Consider the following 19,221-nt stretch of genomic DNA (forward strand, 5'->3'; position numbering starts at 1 on the left):
GAAACATTATCTTGTTTTACTGATAAATGCATTGTTTGCAAGTCAATATTTGGAGATCGAAATTGGCAATTGATTTCATCAGTGCCTTGGAGAGTATTGACAACCCTTAAATTAGCCTTCCTTTCTTAATGATCAGTTTCGTTCACATCTAAAATTTTCTCAGCAAATAGGAAATTTTCAATAGAAAATATTTTAATGATTGTTTTAGTCCCTTTAAATGTTACCACCATACCAAGAATTTGGGTTTGAATTTTTTTAATAGATCAAATAAATTGATGTTTCTTATCCTTTTAAAACTTCATTTTCCTCTTTAATTTATTTCATATAGTTTTCTTGCAATTAGATCATTTACACAATTGATAAAATAAATGCTTATATTCAATAAAAAATAATGTAAGCCATATATTCAATTCCATAGTATTTGTAATTATATGAAAGATGTTTTATCAAACTAGATATATGACATATTTTTGGCATTTTGTAACTGTGTATTAAGTGGTGATAAATGAATGATCTCTATAGGTCACTCATCAAAAAAGTTAAAATTTGCATTATATCAATTTATCAATTATTTTTTTGGCTATTATTCTTCTCTATAGTTTGAAATCAACTATGCAACTATGTATTCTCTTGCAAAAATCAAAATACAATTGAAACAAAACCTTTGAATGGGGAAGATATGCCAAAAAAAATTAGGACCTACTCTACACATTTTGATTTTGCATTTTCTTGAGAGGTTCCAAGGACATTTCAAATGATTATATTCAAGAAAAGATAATGTAAACCATGTATTCAATTTCATGGTGTTTTTTTATTATAGTGTGCATTTTTGCTTGTAACACTATTAATAATTGATCATTTTTTCATGTTTATATATACTACCAAGTTCTAACGTATGATTCTTCTTATCCTTTATTTCAATGACCTCTTATTGGTGATAAATGAATTATCCTTATATGATGAATTATTAAACTTGTTCAATTTATTAAAAATTTATGATTAACAATATGTCACTTTATCAATTTTTTTTTTCTCAATATTCCTCAATTTTCCAATGTTTATTATTTTGACCTATATTCTTTTATTCAGCGTACCCATTGCACACTAGGGTGCAATTGCTAGTTATAATGATAAGTTGGATGGACAGACGAGCCATTTTCAAAACGTGTTGCGATCATCCATTGCCGTTGTTGCTGTATCCACCAAAGACTCAGAAGTTGGTCTCCAGGAGTAACAGGTTTTGCACCATGCACATCAATGATAATAATAAAACACAAGAGAAGAAGGAGAATAAGGGCAAAATCAAAAAAGGCCTCGAAATTGCAGGGTATTCCATTGAAGGGGTGTCCATTGGGGGTCAAGAGACGTGTGTGATTGTGCCTGCTTTGAAAATGGCTTTCGACATTGGGCGCTGCCCTCAAAGGGCCATTCCCCAAGATTTCCTCTTCATTTCCCACGGTCACATGGATCATATTGTAAGCACTCTATTTATGTTTATAACGATTTGGATCTGATAGAATGACTCGGCTGGGCTGCTTGCCTGTAGAATCACTCTGTTTTTTAAATAATTTGAAGGTTCTGCAACTCAGCATTAATTAGAATAGAATAGAAGATTTTTAACTTCTATGAGGTCACAGATAGTTTATGGCACAGCATATGCCGTCACAATATTTTTTTGAATTGTTGTTTTTCTGCTATTTAATTTGATGATGGAAATCCTAATTTTCGCAACAATCGATTCTTTGATCAAATCTTGTAAGAAGCTTCTGCTAAAATGCTTGTGTAATTGGTCTGGATATTATGACCTTAGAGTGTTTTTCTGATTCAACTACTCCAGCTATGGAAAAGATACAAATTGCATTCTTTTTTTGCCTTTTCTATTGTCAGCCAGAGTAACAAGGTTTCATATATCCTGGGGGTCTAAGTTTTCAGCTCTTTTACAAGGATTGTGGTAAGTTTGTCTAGTCATAGAAATTTGACGTCCTTTCCTGTGGTTTTATTTTGGTCACAAAAAGGTTATGGTATATTACTATATTGGTCTAGTCACAGAAACTTGATATACTTTCCTTTGGTTTTGTTTTGGGTTGATGTCATTTTGCGAATGACCTACACGGACATTGTTGTTAGAAGATAAACATTTTTAATAAACAGGCGCTGAGCCATTTTGTGATTTTTTTTTTTCAGATGGTTAGTCTTTCCACAGTTTTGAAGCTAAGCCAATTTTTATGTGCAATTTCTATCAGGGTGGACTTCCCATGTATGTTGCAACTCGTGGTCTATACAGAATGAGGCCTCCGACAATTTTTGTCTCAGCAGACATAAAAGAACATGTTGAAAAGCTGTTTGAAGTTCACAGAGCAATGGATCACTCAGAGCTCAATCACAATCTAATAGCTTTGAATGTGGGTATGCTCTGACGCTCTTTCCAAAATTTTCACTCTTGAATAGTATAGAAACAAAGTGGCTTGTCGATGAGTAGACCTCTAATCATCAGTTCTACCTATAGGGGAGGACTATCAAATAAGAAAGGACTTGATTGTGAGGCCATTTAAGACATATCATGCTATACCAAGCCAGGTAGGCTTTCAGTTATCTGGAGGATAGGTTATGTGAGATAGTTTTATATTTATTCTCCTCCATTACAATGCAGCAACGCAGAAATTTCTGAGCTCTTTCTTCTTGATTTAATTCAGGGATATATTATCTATTCAGTTAAGCAGAAACTAAAGAAGGAATATCACGGTTTGCAAGGAAATGATATAAAAAAGCTGAAGTTGTCAGGTGTGGAGGTGTGTCTATGCGGTATAGAATTTGCTAGAAAGATCAATCTTGCATTAGATTTTTGCTTGTGAATGTGTGCATTTGTGTCAGGTAGTCATTTTTCTACTTGTTACAAGTGAAATAATATATTTTGAAAATTTCGTTTCTCTCTATCATAACAGATCACAGACACCATAAAGTCACCAGAGATTGCATTCACAGGAGATACAATGTCTGACTTTATATTCGATCCTAATAATATTGATGTATTGCGAGCAACGGTTCTTATTATGGAGGTACATAGCTTCTGTTTTCCCTTCCATATCTAATTTAGAAAAGATTTTTGGAAGATTAGTTCTTCAGAAATTAAAAAACGCTCTAGATTCTTGTTGCATACGTTCACTTTAGAAATAGACATGTTATAGATTCTTGTCTTTGGGCATTCTTTCACAAGTGTAATGTAAATGGAATTGTGTATTGCTTCTATCTACCCTACTCTTTTGATGATCCTGATTAACCAGATCATTGATCTCTGACTGAGCTTTGTATTTGTATTTCAACAGTACCATTCTAACTCCAGCAAACAGACTGATCAGGAACAAATATTTGATCTGTATCCCATGTTTTTGTATGTGGAATCAATTTTTGAGAAGATTTATTAAAACAAATTCCCAATAGATTGGATTGTTTGCAAAAAGATCCATTTTCTGCTGTGTCAAAGTCATTCCTAGTGGAATTAACTGTGTCATCATACGTGCTTGTGTGCATTTGTCTGTAGCAAAACAGTGATCTGTATGATTTGACAGGGCCTGCACAGCTGAAAAAATATCTCACCCAATCTCACTGTTTTCAGTAAATAACTGCAAGCAAAACATGGTCAATGCTTTGGGTCAGCTGATCTAGACTTGTGATGGAAAATTATGATTAAATCATACGTGTAGCTTTTCATACCCTCTTTCAGTAATTTTGTATACAGTATGATTGGCCTCTCTTATGCTGGAATATCAACTTACAATTGATTTGGGGAACTCAGATGCATCGTGTCATTATATGTCATTTCCCATTAGCATCCTCCCTTACACTGTACTTTAGAGCATGGGATGAAAAGAGATAATTAGATTACACCCTGTACACTGTATGTGTGGGCATAAGATGAAAATCAGTCATGACACAGTAATCCTTCTTAATGACAGCTTTCTTATAGACAAGCTGATATGTCCTAATTTGAACAACAGAAAACCAGAACAGTCAAAGACTACAACAACATGAGTTGAACAAAGAATTAGCTGCCAAAAACTGATCCTGTTCACTTTTCATTAGCATGGTTAAATGGATTTTCAAGGATGTGTGCTGGCTGGATATGGCGGAACATATGCAACTGCCCTAGAATTAGTCTTGCAAAATCCCCAATGAGTATAGTGAAATAACCCAGCTAGGGTATTGGGTTGAAAATACTATCAAATTGAAGCATTCCATTCAAGATAGATCAAACAGTTCTGGAACAGATTTCTTATTGGATATAAACCAGATATGCCTAAACTGTCTAAAACAGAAGTAAGGTATTGAAAACAATATTATTTATTTCTTATTGGATGATTCAGGAATACCAAGAGCTGACAGAATAATCTAGAGGATGACCCACGGCGGTCTCAAACCCTCATTATCTATCATCAGCGTTGCCTAATTGAATACCTCTGAAACCCTTCAGCAATGGCGAACTGTAATTTTGAAACTGAAATCTGCTACTGTAACCGCACCTACACTGCTGTAGCGTGCAGCGACTGGGACTGTTTACTTGGGGTAGCGTCCAAGGTTTGATGCTCAGGGGTTGTGTCCTTAGCATGGAGATCTGGCGGCAGACCAAAAATAGTATAAAATCATAATGATTTCAGGATACCTCCTTTTCTTCCACCGTGGCAATATAACCCTCAACCCTAAAATATGCGCTCCACCTTCTAACCTAAACTTGGCAATAATATTAGGGAAAAGAATAACCCTCAGCGCTGATCCACAAGGTAGGAAGAGTCATAAAATATTTAATTTATCTTGGCCCCAAGCCATGACTGAAAATCAGGAAGCCACTTAAGTGAACTGGACCCCACCACTTATTGAATCAAAAGACTTCTCTAACCCAGAAAATTGGCTAAGTATGGAGAAGAAACATACTTAAGCCTTATTAGGAGAAAAAATAACAGCGGCTAGAGAAGGGACATGACATAAAACTTATGCAGTCTATGAGGCTCTATTGAACTGAAATCCTACTCAGTTAGTCTAACTTACATACGAGAAGTGAGGTTGGTGACCTGAAATTTTCCTTAGTTAGTCTAGCAAAAGATGACAACCACCTGGAGCCAACACGATTAGTCAATGCTCCAAGCAAGGTTCCCGTTTTCCATAACAATGCATGATCAAAGGATGGTGTTAGAGGCTAGCGCCCAATTGTGTAGACCAATGACAATTCATCCTGGGACCAAGAGGTTGTATTGTTGGGGAAACCAAACAATATAATGTCCTTAAACAAGAGCTCAAATGTTGCCTTGAACAACTATAAATCCATCCACAATTATTATTAACAATATGTACAAACCTATGATTTGTCCGTTTATGCTTTATAACAAAAATAGTGAGCATAGTTGTTGCTATTCCAATATCTCTGGCTGGGGAATGTTGATACCTGAATTAACCAATAGAATGCACCTTTCTCCAACTTGAAAATGCCTATATGGCTCATTTATAGATGATGCACATTCTACAAAATGATGATGCCTATATGGGATATGTGTGGATTCATGTATATTGAAATAGGAATAACCATATGGGTCACTATTTGGTTGTTTGTGATGCAAAGGATTGACTGATGGTTTAGGATTTTTCTTCCACCAATCCATGGGAGAACCGCATTGATCATCATTTGTCAATATGATCTTAGGGTAGCCAAGACATCCATTCCTTTTGTCTATTATTGTTCTGAATTAGTTTTCCACAGTCCATGCTTATAGAAGGAATTAGGTTTCCACAGTCCATAGAATTAGAATGCAAGCTTTTGGGATTACACTGTGTTTGTTTATTTGCCCGACGTTAGAAATCGATGCCTTGTCCATGCTTGCCAAGTTTACACCTGTATACCAATCTATTAAAGCAATATGGAAGCAGCACCATTCATATGCTTCTCAAATTGGTCAATGTCAAGGGGAGATTGCTCATTAGCAATAATTAAAGCTATGTGATGGATGTAATTAGCCCAAATATCACACAGGGAATAAGAATTAGTCTACAGGAAGAGAATAATGTACAACTAAGATAATTAATCTGAGTGCAACTGGAGAATATAGTAGCTACAACTTAGAGAATTAATCTGAGTGCCACTGGAGAATATAGTAGCTACAACTAAGAGAATAGAACAAGTGCAGCTGGCAAATATCCCAAAAACAACTATAAAATATAGCAAGTACAACCAGAGACTATTTTGAGTGAAACTTCAAGAATAATCAAGTGCAGTTAGAGAATACAAGTACAGCTTGCAAAGCATAGCAAATACAACCAGAGACTATGTTGAATACAACTTCAAGAATAATCAAGTGCAGTTGGAGAATTCAAGTATAGCTCGCAAAGTATAGCAAAGACAACCAGGGAATGTAGCAAATACAGCTAGTAGTATAATGCAAGTACAATTGGGAAATAAAGCAATCTCTCATCTATAAGTATGAGGAGAATTTATGATCAACAGGTCTTTTTGCTGGATAAAAGTTTGAATTCACTTGAGCTTGGGTGGTTCCGTTTATTGGTTGTAATAAGCATAGGTGTTGTTGCTTGTTTTTATTAAACAATCATTTCTAGTTTTGTTTTTTGATGCATTCTAGAAATTCATATTCCTAAACTTTATGAGTGAATTTTTGCTTTCACTGATTTCAGTTCAAATTCCTGTTTTCTGTTTTTACGAGTTTCAGTTTCCAGATTTTACCCCAGCTTATAACAATGGGTATCAGAGCTCTAATTCTATCAGCCTGCAGCAGAAGTTAAAACAGTGGATCCAAATTGTACTCAAAGGTAAAAAGATAAAAGATCCCTAAAATTGAATATGGATGAAAGGCTCTAGCCTTTGGTTTAGAATATGGATAGAATTTAAGACATATACCATAAATTATGTAACAAATACTATTGAACATGAAACATAGATCCGTTTCTTCCATTTCTTCACACGGCTGGATGTTGCAGTCATTGGAGTGTACCCAAAAGAGAGCCTTATTTTGAGTATAATGATCTACTCCTTCATTCGATAGGATTTAAGATAATGAAGCTACTATTGATGAGAATTTACTGGTTCATCATAATGTGATTTCCATTGTCTGTGATGCTGAAGTAACTAAAAGTTCAGAGCAACTTTTGTGATGTGAGAGATTTCTGCGTCAAACAGGACAATTGCTTTCAATACTTTTAGAGCCTTTAGAAATGATACATGATCTCCATGGATGAAGACTCATATGTAAGTTAAGCTATTTCAAGAAATTTCTGAAACTGCAATTTAGGGAAGGTACACCAAAAAATCATAGTGCAAATATATCCATAAGGTGTATATGACAGACAAGCTGCAATCCTTATGCTGTCATCCATTAAATATCACATTTTCGAATATGCACAAAAAATGTTCCAATAGTGATGATGGACAGAATTTTGGAGCAAGTGCAGCAGTCAAAACCATCAAGTAATGATGATGATTGTAAAACAACAGAAGCATCTCAACTTAAAGATAAGCAGATTAAAGAAGAACATGTAAATGAAGTTGGAAGTTTAAGTGCACAAGGATTGGATGTGATCATAAGAAGACCTAGTGTATGTTGGAAAGCCTATCATCCATTTGTTGGATACTACGAAAACCTTGATTTTGATAGTGGAAATCGTTGAGCTTAGATCTGCTATTGTTCTTTGCCATGCAATTTGATGAGTAGATGGACACATCATTTCAGTTGCAACCTAATTTGGATTCCATCTCAAAGATAAATAATCTCTTCACAAATATAGAGGCTATGAAGGAAGGTTCTTACAGAATATTAATTATGATGGAAAGATCTACCCTACAATTCCACTATAATTCATGCCATAGACTTGACAGTAGATGTGTAACCAAGTGGAACAAGGGGTAGATTGTATCAACAATATTTTACAGCTCATTGTACTTGTCTAACTCTTAATAGTAATTCCTCAGTAGTGCATTAGCCACTAGCGTAGCTAGTTTTACCCTTTTGAGAGGTTTCCAAGACATGATCTATGCATTCACATCTCTTTCATAGCATTCTTTCCTTCTTGACTGTCATTAATTTTGATAAGTAGCATAGACATTACTTTATTGATTCTTAATTTTTACTACTACTTGTGAATGAGATTACATATGAAACTTGTGCCAATATTTCTTTTGATCTTCCATAATCATCTTTGTATTTTCCATTGCTTTTTCTAGCCCACTTAAGTCATGTTGACTAGGCACTCTCCCTACAATAGTTAGGATTGTGATCAAATTATCCTAATTTGGATTTGTCTTTACATTGAATGAAAGGTTGCGAAGTACCAATATATTGTGCAAGCCATGCTTGTTTCATCATGCTGCTTGTTCCAATTCGTACCTTCTCGAGGATGTGAACTTGACGTGTTTTGTGGAATGAAAAATACTTGTGATTGCATTTGGCTGGAGCTCAATGAAGTGGACATGCCACTAATTTGTAGACCATAAGAGGAGTCCACAATCCCTAGCTTTGTTTCTACTTTTGAGTCTTGTTCTATTTTGAGATTCGTTACTATTGCAATGGCTGTGGCTGTAATCATCTTCTCCAATTTGTTTTGATTTGTCAAAGCAAGAGCTGCATTCATCTTCTGTACATCCTCTTGCTAAATACAGTTTGATGTTTCAGCCAATAATATGTGCAAGGTTGTATTTAAGTTGATTGATGCCTCCACTTATCATCAGTTGCAAATGGCTAATTCTGAGGTCAGTTTCTATACGCCATACTTCCAAGCAGGATTCTTGTTTCCAATGCTTTGGCATTGACTTCTTGTTCCTAATGCCATTAGATACAAAATGCAAACCCTAACATTTAAAGAATGGAAATTTTGTCATTGCAAACCCTAGCATTGAAAAAATAAAGAAACAAATTTCAGAAATGTTAAAACCTAGTTAGTGTAGATTAGTTTGAATGCTCATAAACATGAATGTACATGTAACAATAGCATTTCTAAATACTTGAAATAATTTAGTAACTTAAAAAAACTAGTAAAAATAAACAGACTTGTAAGGTCTTTGAAATATTACTTCCATAATTGCCTAAAACCACTAGAAGAAGAGCCCCAAGGTAGATGATAGCTGTGTCAGTGAGAAGGATGGGTGCTTCCTTGCAAGCTGCATGCGGATTGTGTTGGGTGATTTTTCATTATGGACTTGCCGAATAGTTGCCTTGCTACTTACCAAAACTCATCTATGAGTAAATGGGTGAGCTATGCGACACCCTCTACAGCTTGTGAGTACATAAGATTTTTGCAAGTTTTCGGCGAGGTTTAGAACATTGGCTATATCCATTAAAGATAAATTAATTTGCTTTTTAATCTAGCTTAGTTCTTCTTTCTTTTGGGATATTCACATAAGTATCACAACCAAAAACTCCAAGATGTCAAAGACAAGGTTTCTTACTAGTCCATCCTCCTGTGGGATTTAATCAACAATTGATGATGTAAGCGATCCATTTAAAATGTAGTCTTTACTGCCTGTGCCTAGAATTTTTGTTCAAATGCTGCACCACTGAGTATAAAAGATTTTTCAATCAACGTCTAGTTTCAGTCTCTTTATAACTCTATTCTATTGTGATGTATATGGAGTTGATTTCTGCCTTTCTATTCCATATTACTTACAAAACTGCTTGAATCCATTTGATCGAAATACTCCACCATTATTTGTCCACAACACCTTTATCATCTTCTTTGTGTGGTTTTCTACAAGAGCTTTGAGTTTCTTGATTTTACTAAATATCTCATATTTCCATCCAAGGAAAATTACTCATGTTTTTTCTGCAGAAACCATCTATAAATATAACATAAAACAAAGATTTTCCCATTGATGGCATTGGCTAAACACATTTCTATGCATCAGCTACAAATTCCCATTTGCTCTTGTAGCATTGATGGTAGATTTTTCCTGATTCTATTTACCATATACCAACAAGTGAGCCGTGCTCAGATGTTTAAATTCAAAAATTATTATAATTAGGAAAAAGGGATTGCCATCCCCAAGCATTGCTGCCAAAGTATCCCTAATAGGTTTGAATGCTCTCTCTGTTGAGCTGTTGAGAATACTTTCATTTCCAACATATCAACTTGAAGGTGAGGCAAAGTTGGGGAGTGAGTTCTAGCATTCCAAGGTATCGATTTGATGGGAATGCTCGGGGATTGTGTTCTAGTGTTTCAAGTTATTAATTTGATGGGAATACTTTCATTTCACATACCAAGGTATGGATTTGATAGGTATGCTTTGATTTCATGTTCCAAGGTATTGATTCTATAGGATTGCTTTCATTTCCAACTTGAAGCAGTATAGTGTGGAAAAATGCAACTATGGTAGGGCTGTTGGTTGAGCCCTTTGAATCAAGTATGTGCAGTCCTATGTAGGTAAGTCAATCCCATGAGTTGGTAGTGGAATTTTTAGATTGGTGTTCTAGCAAGCTGCTGCTAGGTGCTGGAGTCAGTAACCAATAATGAACATTCTGCTCCACTCTGCTTCTTGGATCATCATTCAAATCTTTATTTCCAGCAAATACATACCAGCAGATAGGTCAATTTTGTTTGCAGGCAGATCTGCAATTGGAAAAACCACATCTGCATTCAGAGAAACCAGATCAGACATAGATCTTTTTATCAAAAAGGACACAGTTTTGATTAGGAGGGTCTGAAGTCTGAACACTTACTTCCATCCTTAATAGATATCAACAATGTAGACATTTGGAAGAAATTAGAACTAGTCAATGCTGGAGAAGGGGGAAAAACCAATAGAAGAATAATGCCCAGCATTCATGCTTTTTGAAGAACACCAAAAGCTAGCTCTTTCAGCCCATCCTGGAACTAAAACCTGAGAATCCAAGCAGTGGAAATCCAAGCCTTGAGATCTCTTAGCAATTATCATGTTGAAGTTGTCTTTCTCAACAAATTTATCAGGAATCTTCTTATCCTCAGCGTTAGCTTCTGTACTCAAATTTTATGACAGAAGGCAACAAGTGAGCTCTATATTAAGATGGTACAAATCTTCAGATAAAATGCTTATCTTGTGCCTACTTTCACCAATAGTTTATTTCAGAATGGATAGATCAAATCTTTCAAACATGATCTGTTAAATATTTAATTTGTATATGAGTGAGTTGGATTTTAAATTTGAAAGCTGCCTCACCAATGCCCTTAAATTTTTGTATCAAGGAAGTCTACCTAGCCCAGTCTTGTCTGATACGTTCCTAAGTGTGTGCGCTTGGGAGCAAGATACTCCAATCATAATGCCTGCAGCATGACCTGCAGCATGGGTAAAAAGAGTTGAGGTGTATAAACATGACCATACTAAAGTTGGCTCATGTCAAATGATCAAGCTTGCTAAAAGCTTGAGAGACTACAGAAATTTTTAAGAAAATTAGCATCAAACTAGTGACAATCACTATTTTGATGGGAAAGGTGTGTATATCTCCTCTTGCAAGATTGAGAATGCTCACTAGAATTCAAATTAGCATTTCTCAATAAGATTTTATATTTTGAACAGCTATCAAGTTGGAGAATCCCTCTTCTGCCAGTTCAAATTAACATCATTATTAATGTATACTTGTCTGATTCTACCGAAACTAAAAATGGATTCCTGCTAGTCACATTAAGATAGTTGAAGGTTGTACCCATAAATAGGACGAGAAAGGTAAAAAGGATTATGATTCATAAGATGTGGAGGAAGGTCCGTAAAACAGCGGTGAAATTTTTTGTTACAAGAAGCGTCACCAGGAAGATTTTAAGAATAGATTTGGTGAATGTTATGCGAGACAGAAGCACATTCATTCAAAAATACTAATATGTTGCTGCCTGCTAACGAGTCTGTGATTGAGCCAGGTAACTTTATGAAGATGTTAGAATATTCCAATGCTTTGAATAATATTAATTATAATTTAGTAAAAGGCTATTATTAGCATTTGGCACAATGATAATAATATTAAGATTTATAATAATGCCCTTACTAGTAGGTTAGGAATACATTTAAATAGATTTCATAATAATATATATATTAGAAAAAAGAAAAAGGGCAACAACAGCGCAACCCTACCTATACACCAATTGATATGCACAGACATCTGCACACAAGAAGCTTGGAAGAAAGACAAGGAATTTCATAAAGATTTCATTGTAAGAAACAGATGGACGAAAATTGAAACCTTTGAAAAGAGGCTTTGGCATCTCTATTGCTCCAAAACATATGCCGGTAAAAGACATTATCTTTAATTTGGAATAAGCTATCAGAGGTCCTCCAGAAATCAATACTCGACATGAAGCAAGAAGTGGCAGTAATTTTAGAAGGATTGAATAATGGTGACAGCTTTGCCTTGTAATACTTGCCGATCACATTGCCTTAAGGAAGCTAAACAATGCATAACATTTGTATGGAAGCAATGAAGGTCAGAGCCAAAGAAGAACTTCACTAATAGACATCTTAGAAAAGCTTTGAAATTGTAATGTGCGTCTGGGATCCACTGCATGGATTTATTAGGCTTTGACATTTTGTGTCTCCCTACTGGACCTATCATCAGGTAAATGATTAAAGCCAATGCTTGAGAAATCAAATAGCACAGGGATAGTTAAGTAGAGACAATGACTGGACATTTAAGAAGAATCTAGAGGTCCATCTTCTCAACATGCAAAACATATTTTTTTGTAACATGTGAATATTCTGAATTAATCATTGACATTCAATGCCATTCATTTCTGTCAGTTTAAACTTCAAATTAATAATGCCATAGACTGGTTTGTGCAACCTGTATACTCTCTAGAATAAAGATTGCAAATTTAGTGTACAATGGCAATTTGGCGTAATACACATGATGGCATGGTGTTCAACTATCATTTCCTATTCTGTTGTGTTGGTTGCAGGTTACCTTTGTGGATGATGCAATGAGCGTTGAGCATGCACGAGATTATGGTCATATCCATTTGTCTGAGGTGAGGATTTATTTTGTGCATGTCGGATGCGTTTAGTTCAGAGAGAATTAGCAGCAACATCTTCTTGCTACCACCTAGAGGTGCCCCTCGCTTTTTTCCCTTGATGTTTCCTCAAACTAGGGGTAAAATTCAATTTTATGGAAAGTTAAGATGGCCCTTCATTGGACATTGGAATACTTAAGTTCTTTTTCAATAGGGAGAATATGCAAAGGAAGCATATCTAACCCTATTTCTTTATTTGTACTTTTACCATATTTGTGGTATATTTTGGGTTCATTCTTTTGTTTAGGAAGCTTAGTTTAGAAGAAAATGAAGGATGTCAGCATGGAAATTTAGATACGAATGTACTGCCCAAAAAGTGTTTTGAAGAGTACTTGAAGGATTTGTACTTCAACTTAGGCAGTTTTGTGATAGTATTCATAGCTTCAGTGCAAAGGTTTGTTTTTACCACTGGATGTCCGATGTTTGGCATTGTAGGTTGTAAATCATGCAGACCAATTTCAAAATAAGGCAATCCTGTTCATCCACTTCTCCGCACGGTATACGGCTAAGGTAAGTTGTTTTACTTAATGTGGTCCCATGAGATCACTCTCCTTCACTTTTCTTTGATAGTCAAATTGATTGTCACTAACATTGAAAACTGCAGGAAATCAAGGAAGCAATGTCAAACTTACCCTCAACTTTGGCGGGAAGAGTTTTCGCACTCACTGAAGGATTCTGATTTGAGAATTGAAAATTCATAATTGATTTTATTTATCTTTCTAATTTTGTAATAAAAAATTATAACACTAGAGTTTCATCATTTTAATTAATTATTAAACTGGGCACAAATGAATGAGTTGTAATAACTGAATCGATCTCAACAGGGGAAATTTTGTAATATGTTAAATACATAGATATCATGCCAATGTAGAATCTTTCTAGTCTAAAATATGGCTTGTATTTCTTCAAATCTATACATAAGGTTTTGACAAATTAGTGTCACATTAATGGGTGCCTTTGGCAACCCTTATTTATGAGAAGCTGATTTATTCAAAGTTCATTTTCGAGTATCTCTAATATACTCGATTATATTAATAAGGGGCATCTGACGCATGGTGTTCAGTTTAATTTATATTTAAATTATATATAACAAAATTAAGGATGTACAAATTTCACTCTATGACACAGACGATGCACCATACCTGAATGTATAAAATGTTCACGAATATCAAAACTTTAATTTGAATGTCAATTTTTTAAATTACACAGTTTAATCCAGAAATATTGTTGCAAAATTATTACACACCATAAAAACATCATATATCTGATATATCAAAACTGCTCAAGAAAGCTTGACCTTTTGATTGAGAGTGTTTTAACCTGTAAAATGATACTTGTGATCCTAATTGCACATGGGCATAAAATATATTACTGACAGTGCTTGGAATATATGACTTCATGTTTTGGAAAGGAGAACGATAACTCACATTTGTATTTGTGTTTCTAATACAGATGGAATGCTTAGCATAAGTAGAATCCTATAAGTCAAAGATTTATTGCATTTATATTTACGTAATTGCAAGCTAGTTTGTTTTTTAGTGTGCACTCTTGAAGATTATTGAGCACAAGAATACTTTTAATCAAAGTGTGTCACAAAGAGAAACTAGGAAAACTAGCATGTAGTAATTTAGTAATCATTTGATGGGATTTACGGGTGGAAAAGAGCTATAGGACCATAAATTGATCCTGGCAATTGCTCAATAAGTATTTCATTGGTCAAATCAGTTTTCTATTTGTTTATTCTGCATATTTTGCTAGAAATTAGCCATGGGATTTATCTCATGGCTAATTTCTGAATTCCAAATTCGTTCTCTCTCTGTGAATGAGTTTTTGCAAAGGACGAAGAAATGAATTTTTCTTTTGAAAACAATTTTGTAAAGAGTTCCAAACCTAATTGTTCCCGAACTACACGAATTGTACTTTTATGTTTACAGGCCAAAGTTTTAGCACATGAAAGTAGAAGTATATACTTTATATGATATAAACCATCTTGATTGATTGATCCATTGTAGTAATAAATTTTTTTAATCCAAATTCGATCGAATCGATCAAGGATATCATCATTTGATAGACTGACTCTGCCACAATTGTAGTTGGTATAGTTGGTCACCTGGTCCAGAAGTTGTCTTAGTTGCAGTCTCTACCGCCTCTATTGCCTTTGCATCTGTCTTTGCTTTAGGCGGTCCTAGAATTGGATATTCAATGCGTGAAAGGAAGGTCTTAGTGGAGCCTAAAGAAATCGAGAGGGATCTCCATCCCTTAAAATAGTAGGGGCCAAGCTCGGTGCTAGTGCCTTATAATAGTAGGGCAATTCTAGTTCTCCTTCATGTAGTAGTTCGCCATTTGGAAGTTCTTTATCTATTATGTAGTTCTCGTCACTAGGTGGCTATCCATTGCTAGGTGGTTGTTGTTCACCATAGGGGGGCTATTGTTCACCATAAGGTGGTTGTTCCCCATGCAATGGTTCACTAGGTGGTGGTTCGTGTCCCCCATGCAGTTGTTCGTTCGTACCATGTGGTGGATAAGCTGGACCAATCACATAAACAATTGGATCTACTGATGCTGCTTCAATAGAATCTATTGCATAACTAACCAACTCAAACTCATAATCGACGAAATCAAACTCAAGAACTACTGAATTGATTGCAACATCTAGTTATGTTGCTACCAAAAAATTGGATCTGCTTGAGCGTGTGGGATATAAGTGACAATTTGATCTCCACCCCTAATTAATTAGCTTGCTAGAGTAACTCATGGTATAATGCAAAATATCTCAACTAGATATCATATTGCAAAGGGTTGTAGGGACATTGCCCATCATAGTTGATGAGGAAATTATTCCAAGTTTTTGCAAATAGGAGATGTAATGACCCTTATGTATGGTTATTAGAAACCACAAATCAATATAAGTAATGTTATTTTTTCTAATTAAAAAAATAAAAATCATAATGTGATTTCTTTTCAATTGAATGTCATTAAGTACACCATTATATATGTATAAATAGAGCAACATTCAATGAATAAGAATTAAATTAATCATTGCATTATAATAAAAGAACATATTGCATGCATGATATATCAAATAATGTCATTCATAAAAAATAGTTCTCATATCATGTTTAATATAGATGTGATGTTTATAATGATAAACTGTAGTATAAGTGGCATTTGCTTGCATATTCACAAATGGATATGCACAAGCACATGAAATCCTAATATCATCTCTTGATATGAGTATAAATTCACATATATAAACATATCCAAGCACATAATCTTAAGATTCTGGTGCATTCAAATGAACAAAGATCTTGTTAGCTCCACTTTAACCACTTGGGGATTAGGACCATAGACTTGTTTGCAAAATCCTCCTTGATTACTAGTAGATTGGGACTACGATGCTTTGGCTAAAAACATAAATCATAGTCCTCATCTAAGCTTATTACTAGTGGATTGGGACTACGATGCTTTGGTTAAAAATATAAATCATAGTCCAAATCTAAGTTTATTACTAGTGGATTGGGACTATGATACTTTGGTTAAAAGAGTAGATCAGAATCCACGTCTAAGCTTATTGCATAACCATAATTTGTAATAGTAATTGCATGTTAAATGGGTTCATGATAGATTATGCTTAGGGTCTAGCTCTTTAGGACTAGGAAAAATAAATTTATTTCTAAAATTTGATTTTACTCTTGCTACTAAAGTAAATGCAAAAGGAATCACTCCTAAATTATCAACATATAATTCCATAAACCAATCTATTTCAACCTAAAAAAACTCTCTGTTCTAATGTGTTTCAAGCATTGAAAACACGATACACAATATTTCCTATTCTTAATTCAATAAATGTCATATCTTAGCTTATAGTCAATTTGTTTTTTTGTATCGTGTATTTAGCGCATAAATTTATATTTCATTCTAAGTTATAGTGTGGTATTCTGACTTCACTAGGCATCTTTCATCTAAAAACTTGTTTACATATCTATATCCATGAAATCAAGATCATTTAATTCTCCCAATTTGACTATATAATTGATAATTTGATTGTAGTGTTATGTTTGTTTCAAGTTTCTAAGATGAAATTAAACATCAATTATACTCAATTCTTCAACCTAGTTCATATAAGTGCCAAACCCAAAGACAATCAAATTACGAACTAACACAACATTTTTCAAATTGTAGTTACAAAAGATATGTAATAGTTGGTTTTTGCCAAATTTTGTGTTTGTCTCAATGGTAGTAAGTTGGTGCCCAACTCCATTAAGTTTCATTCTAGGTTGGGGGTCTAGGAGTAGATTATCCACTATCAACACTCTTTCCTATTGCTCTCAGTGTCATAAGGTTGGGAAATATGCCCTTTTGTGCCAATATCTCATAGTTTCTTAGTCAAATGTTGGGAACTCCATATTCAGGGATGTTGGAAATGATTTGGGCTTCTCGGATGTAAGTCCTACTACTAAATCTACCAGATCTACTTTGGTGAAAAGTTGTAAAGTGCTCGTTTGTTCTAAGGTTTTTATTTTTTAAAATAGATTTGGATTTTGCTAATGTGGAAACTTCTACCTTGGCTTAGATTGATTCTTTTAAGAAACTTAATTTTAACCATTTGGAGCAAACTCAAGTCCAGAGCTCCTTGGTTAGGTTTGCCTTTAAATCACAGTGACACCTCCTTGTCTAATCAACTTCTAGCTTGTTGTTTTTTGGCTACTTGCAGTCTTGTTCTACTAGTTCTGTTGTGGCTAGTTGCTTTATATCTCTTTCCTTGTGAAGCTTGCTTTGTTTGCCTCTTTGATTGTTTTTCTTTTTTGGTTCCTTGATGGGTTTATGTTGATTTTACAAGGGTTTGGACCCTTTCAAAGTCCATGTTTACCTTAGTCAAAATATTTTTCAAATCATGTCATGATAGGAGCTAAAAGAAATCAATTTCAACTTCGTAATTGTTAAGGAATTTCACCATAAGAAATACTCACTATTTAATGAAGAATGTGATATTCAACATAAAAAATCAAATAATTTAGACATAAAAACAAGTAAGTTGAGACCAATAATGACAAAATTATAATAGAGACATGTACAATGTGATAGAGACTTCCAAAACATGGTGGTGTCTAGTCATTATTATTTCTAAAAATTTCTTCCAAGTACTTGTGAGTAAATTTTCTACTATCTTTTAGTTAATCTATGTTACATAATTGGAGAATTAACAAAACATATTTTCACACAGTGTTCAAAATATTTTTTCTAATGCATAGACAAAAAATTACAAAACCCAAATACTTCAATAGAGCCTTGAATCACTTCTTAATATAAAATTATTGTGAAACTTAAACTAAACAAACCAAATTGGTACAAAAACATGAAATCAAGTATAAAAATATTTTAAAAAATGTTTCCCAACACAATAAAATAATGAACTAGTCAAATATTAGATTTTTGTAGCAAGATCATGTGAACCAATTAAAAAACATTAAATAGATTTTTGATATATTCTTTTGAATTTTTCAAAGTTCTTTGGTTTGATTTGTAGTAGTAATATTTGACTTGGACACTTCCATCTTCTACACAATTTTTGATTAAATGAAACTAATAGTGTTGTAGCAAGTCTTCAAGAATCCCTTTGAGCCATAATATATCCCTAGTTACTTCAAGACTTGTGATATATTCTATTTTTATTTAGTAGAGAGCTAGCACTCCAACTGTTTCTTAATTAGTATTTATAAATTCTCTCTCTCTCTCTCTCTCTCTCTCTCTCTCTCTCTCTCTCTCTCTCTCTCTCTCTCTCTCTCTCTCTCTCTCTCTCTCTCTCTCTCTCTCTCTCTCTCTCTCTCTCTCTCTCTCTCTCTCTCTCTCTCTCTCTCTCTCTCTCTCTCTCTCTCTCTCCTAAATGTTTTATAGCCAACCAATATTTATGATTGAGTAATCATTATCACCGCACAAAATTTTAACTTGTCACTTATTAAGTTGACGTGTTTTAATGTATAAAATATGTTAAAGAAGTAGTGTATTTATATCTAGATGAATGCCAATCTTGTATGTATGCAAAGTAAGATGTAAATTACTAATGTATAGATGTTCTGTAAATGACTCTTCACTTTATAAGAAATAAAATTATGGTTACAAGAGATAAGACAATAAGAACATTTTGTAAGCAAGAATGCAACTTTTCACTATTCATAGTATACATACTATGCAATGTTCCTACGATGA

At 34.2% G+C, this 19,221-nt stretch overlaps 1 protein-coding gene across 1 annotated transcript; it reads left to right on the forward strand.

Moving 5' to 3' along the window:
• Window positions 1-1,101: 1,101 nt before the first annotated feature.
• Window positions 1,102-13,920, forward strand: LOC131033208 (tRNase Z TRZ1). The gene is made up of 8 exons (XM_057964367.2): window positions 1,102-1,475; window positions 2,244-2,406; window positions 2,507-2,577; window positions 2,694-2,789; window positions 2,943-3,056; window positions 12,904-12,972; window positions 13,450-13,524; window positions 13,619-13,920. Exons 1-8 carry the CDS (start codon window positions 1,128-1,130, stop codon window positions 13,691-13,693), a joined length of 1,011 nt encoding a protein of 336 aa, XP_057820350.2. The 5' UTR covers window positions 1,102-1,127; the 3' UTR covers window positions 13,694-13,920.
• The last annotated feature ends 5,301 nt before the right edge of the window (window positions 13,921-19,221 follow it).

This window comes from Cryptomeria japonica, chromosome 6 (genome assembly GCF_030272615.1).
Source record: "Cryptomeria japonica chromosome 6, Sugi_1.0, whole genome shotgun sequence".
Taxonomy (NCBI): domain Eukaryota; kingdom Viridiplantae; phylum Streptophyta; class Pinopsida; order Cupressales; family Cupressaceae; genus Cryptomeria; species Cryptomeria japonica.

Coding starts and splice junctions, on each gene's coding strand:
- LOC131033208 (XM_057964367.2), top strand. CDS start 1,128: ATGATAAGTTGGATGGACAGACGAGCCATTTTCAAAACGTGTTGCGAT. Junction 2,407..2,506: donor TCTAATAGCTTTGAATGTGG/GTATGCTCTGAC, acceptor TTCTACCTATAG/GGGAGGACTATCAAATAAGA. Junction 2,578..2,693: donor ATCATGCTATACCAAGCCAG/GTAGGCTTTCAG, acceptor GATTTAATTCAG/GGATATATTATCTATTCAGT.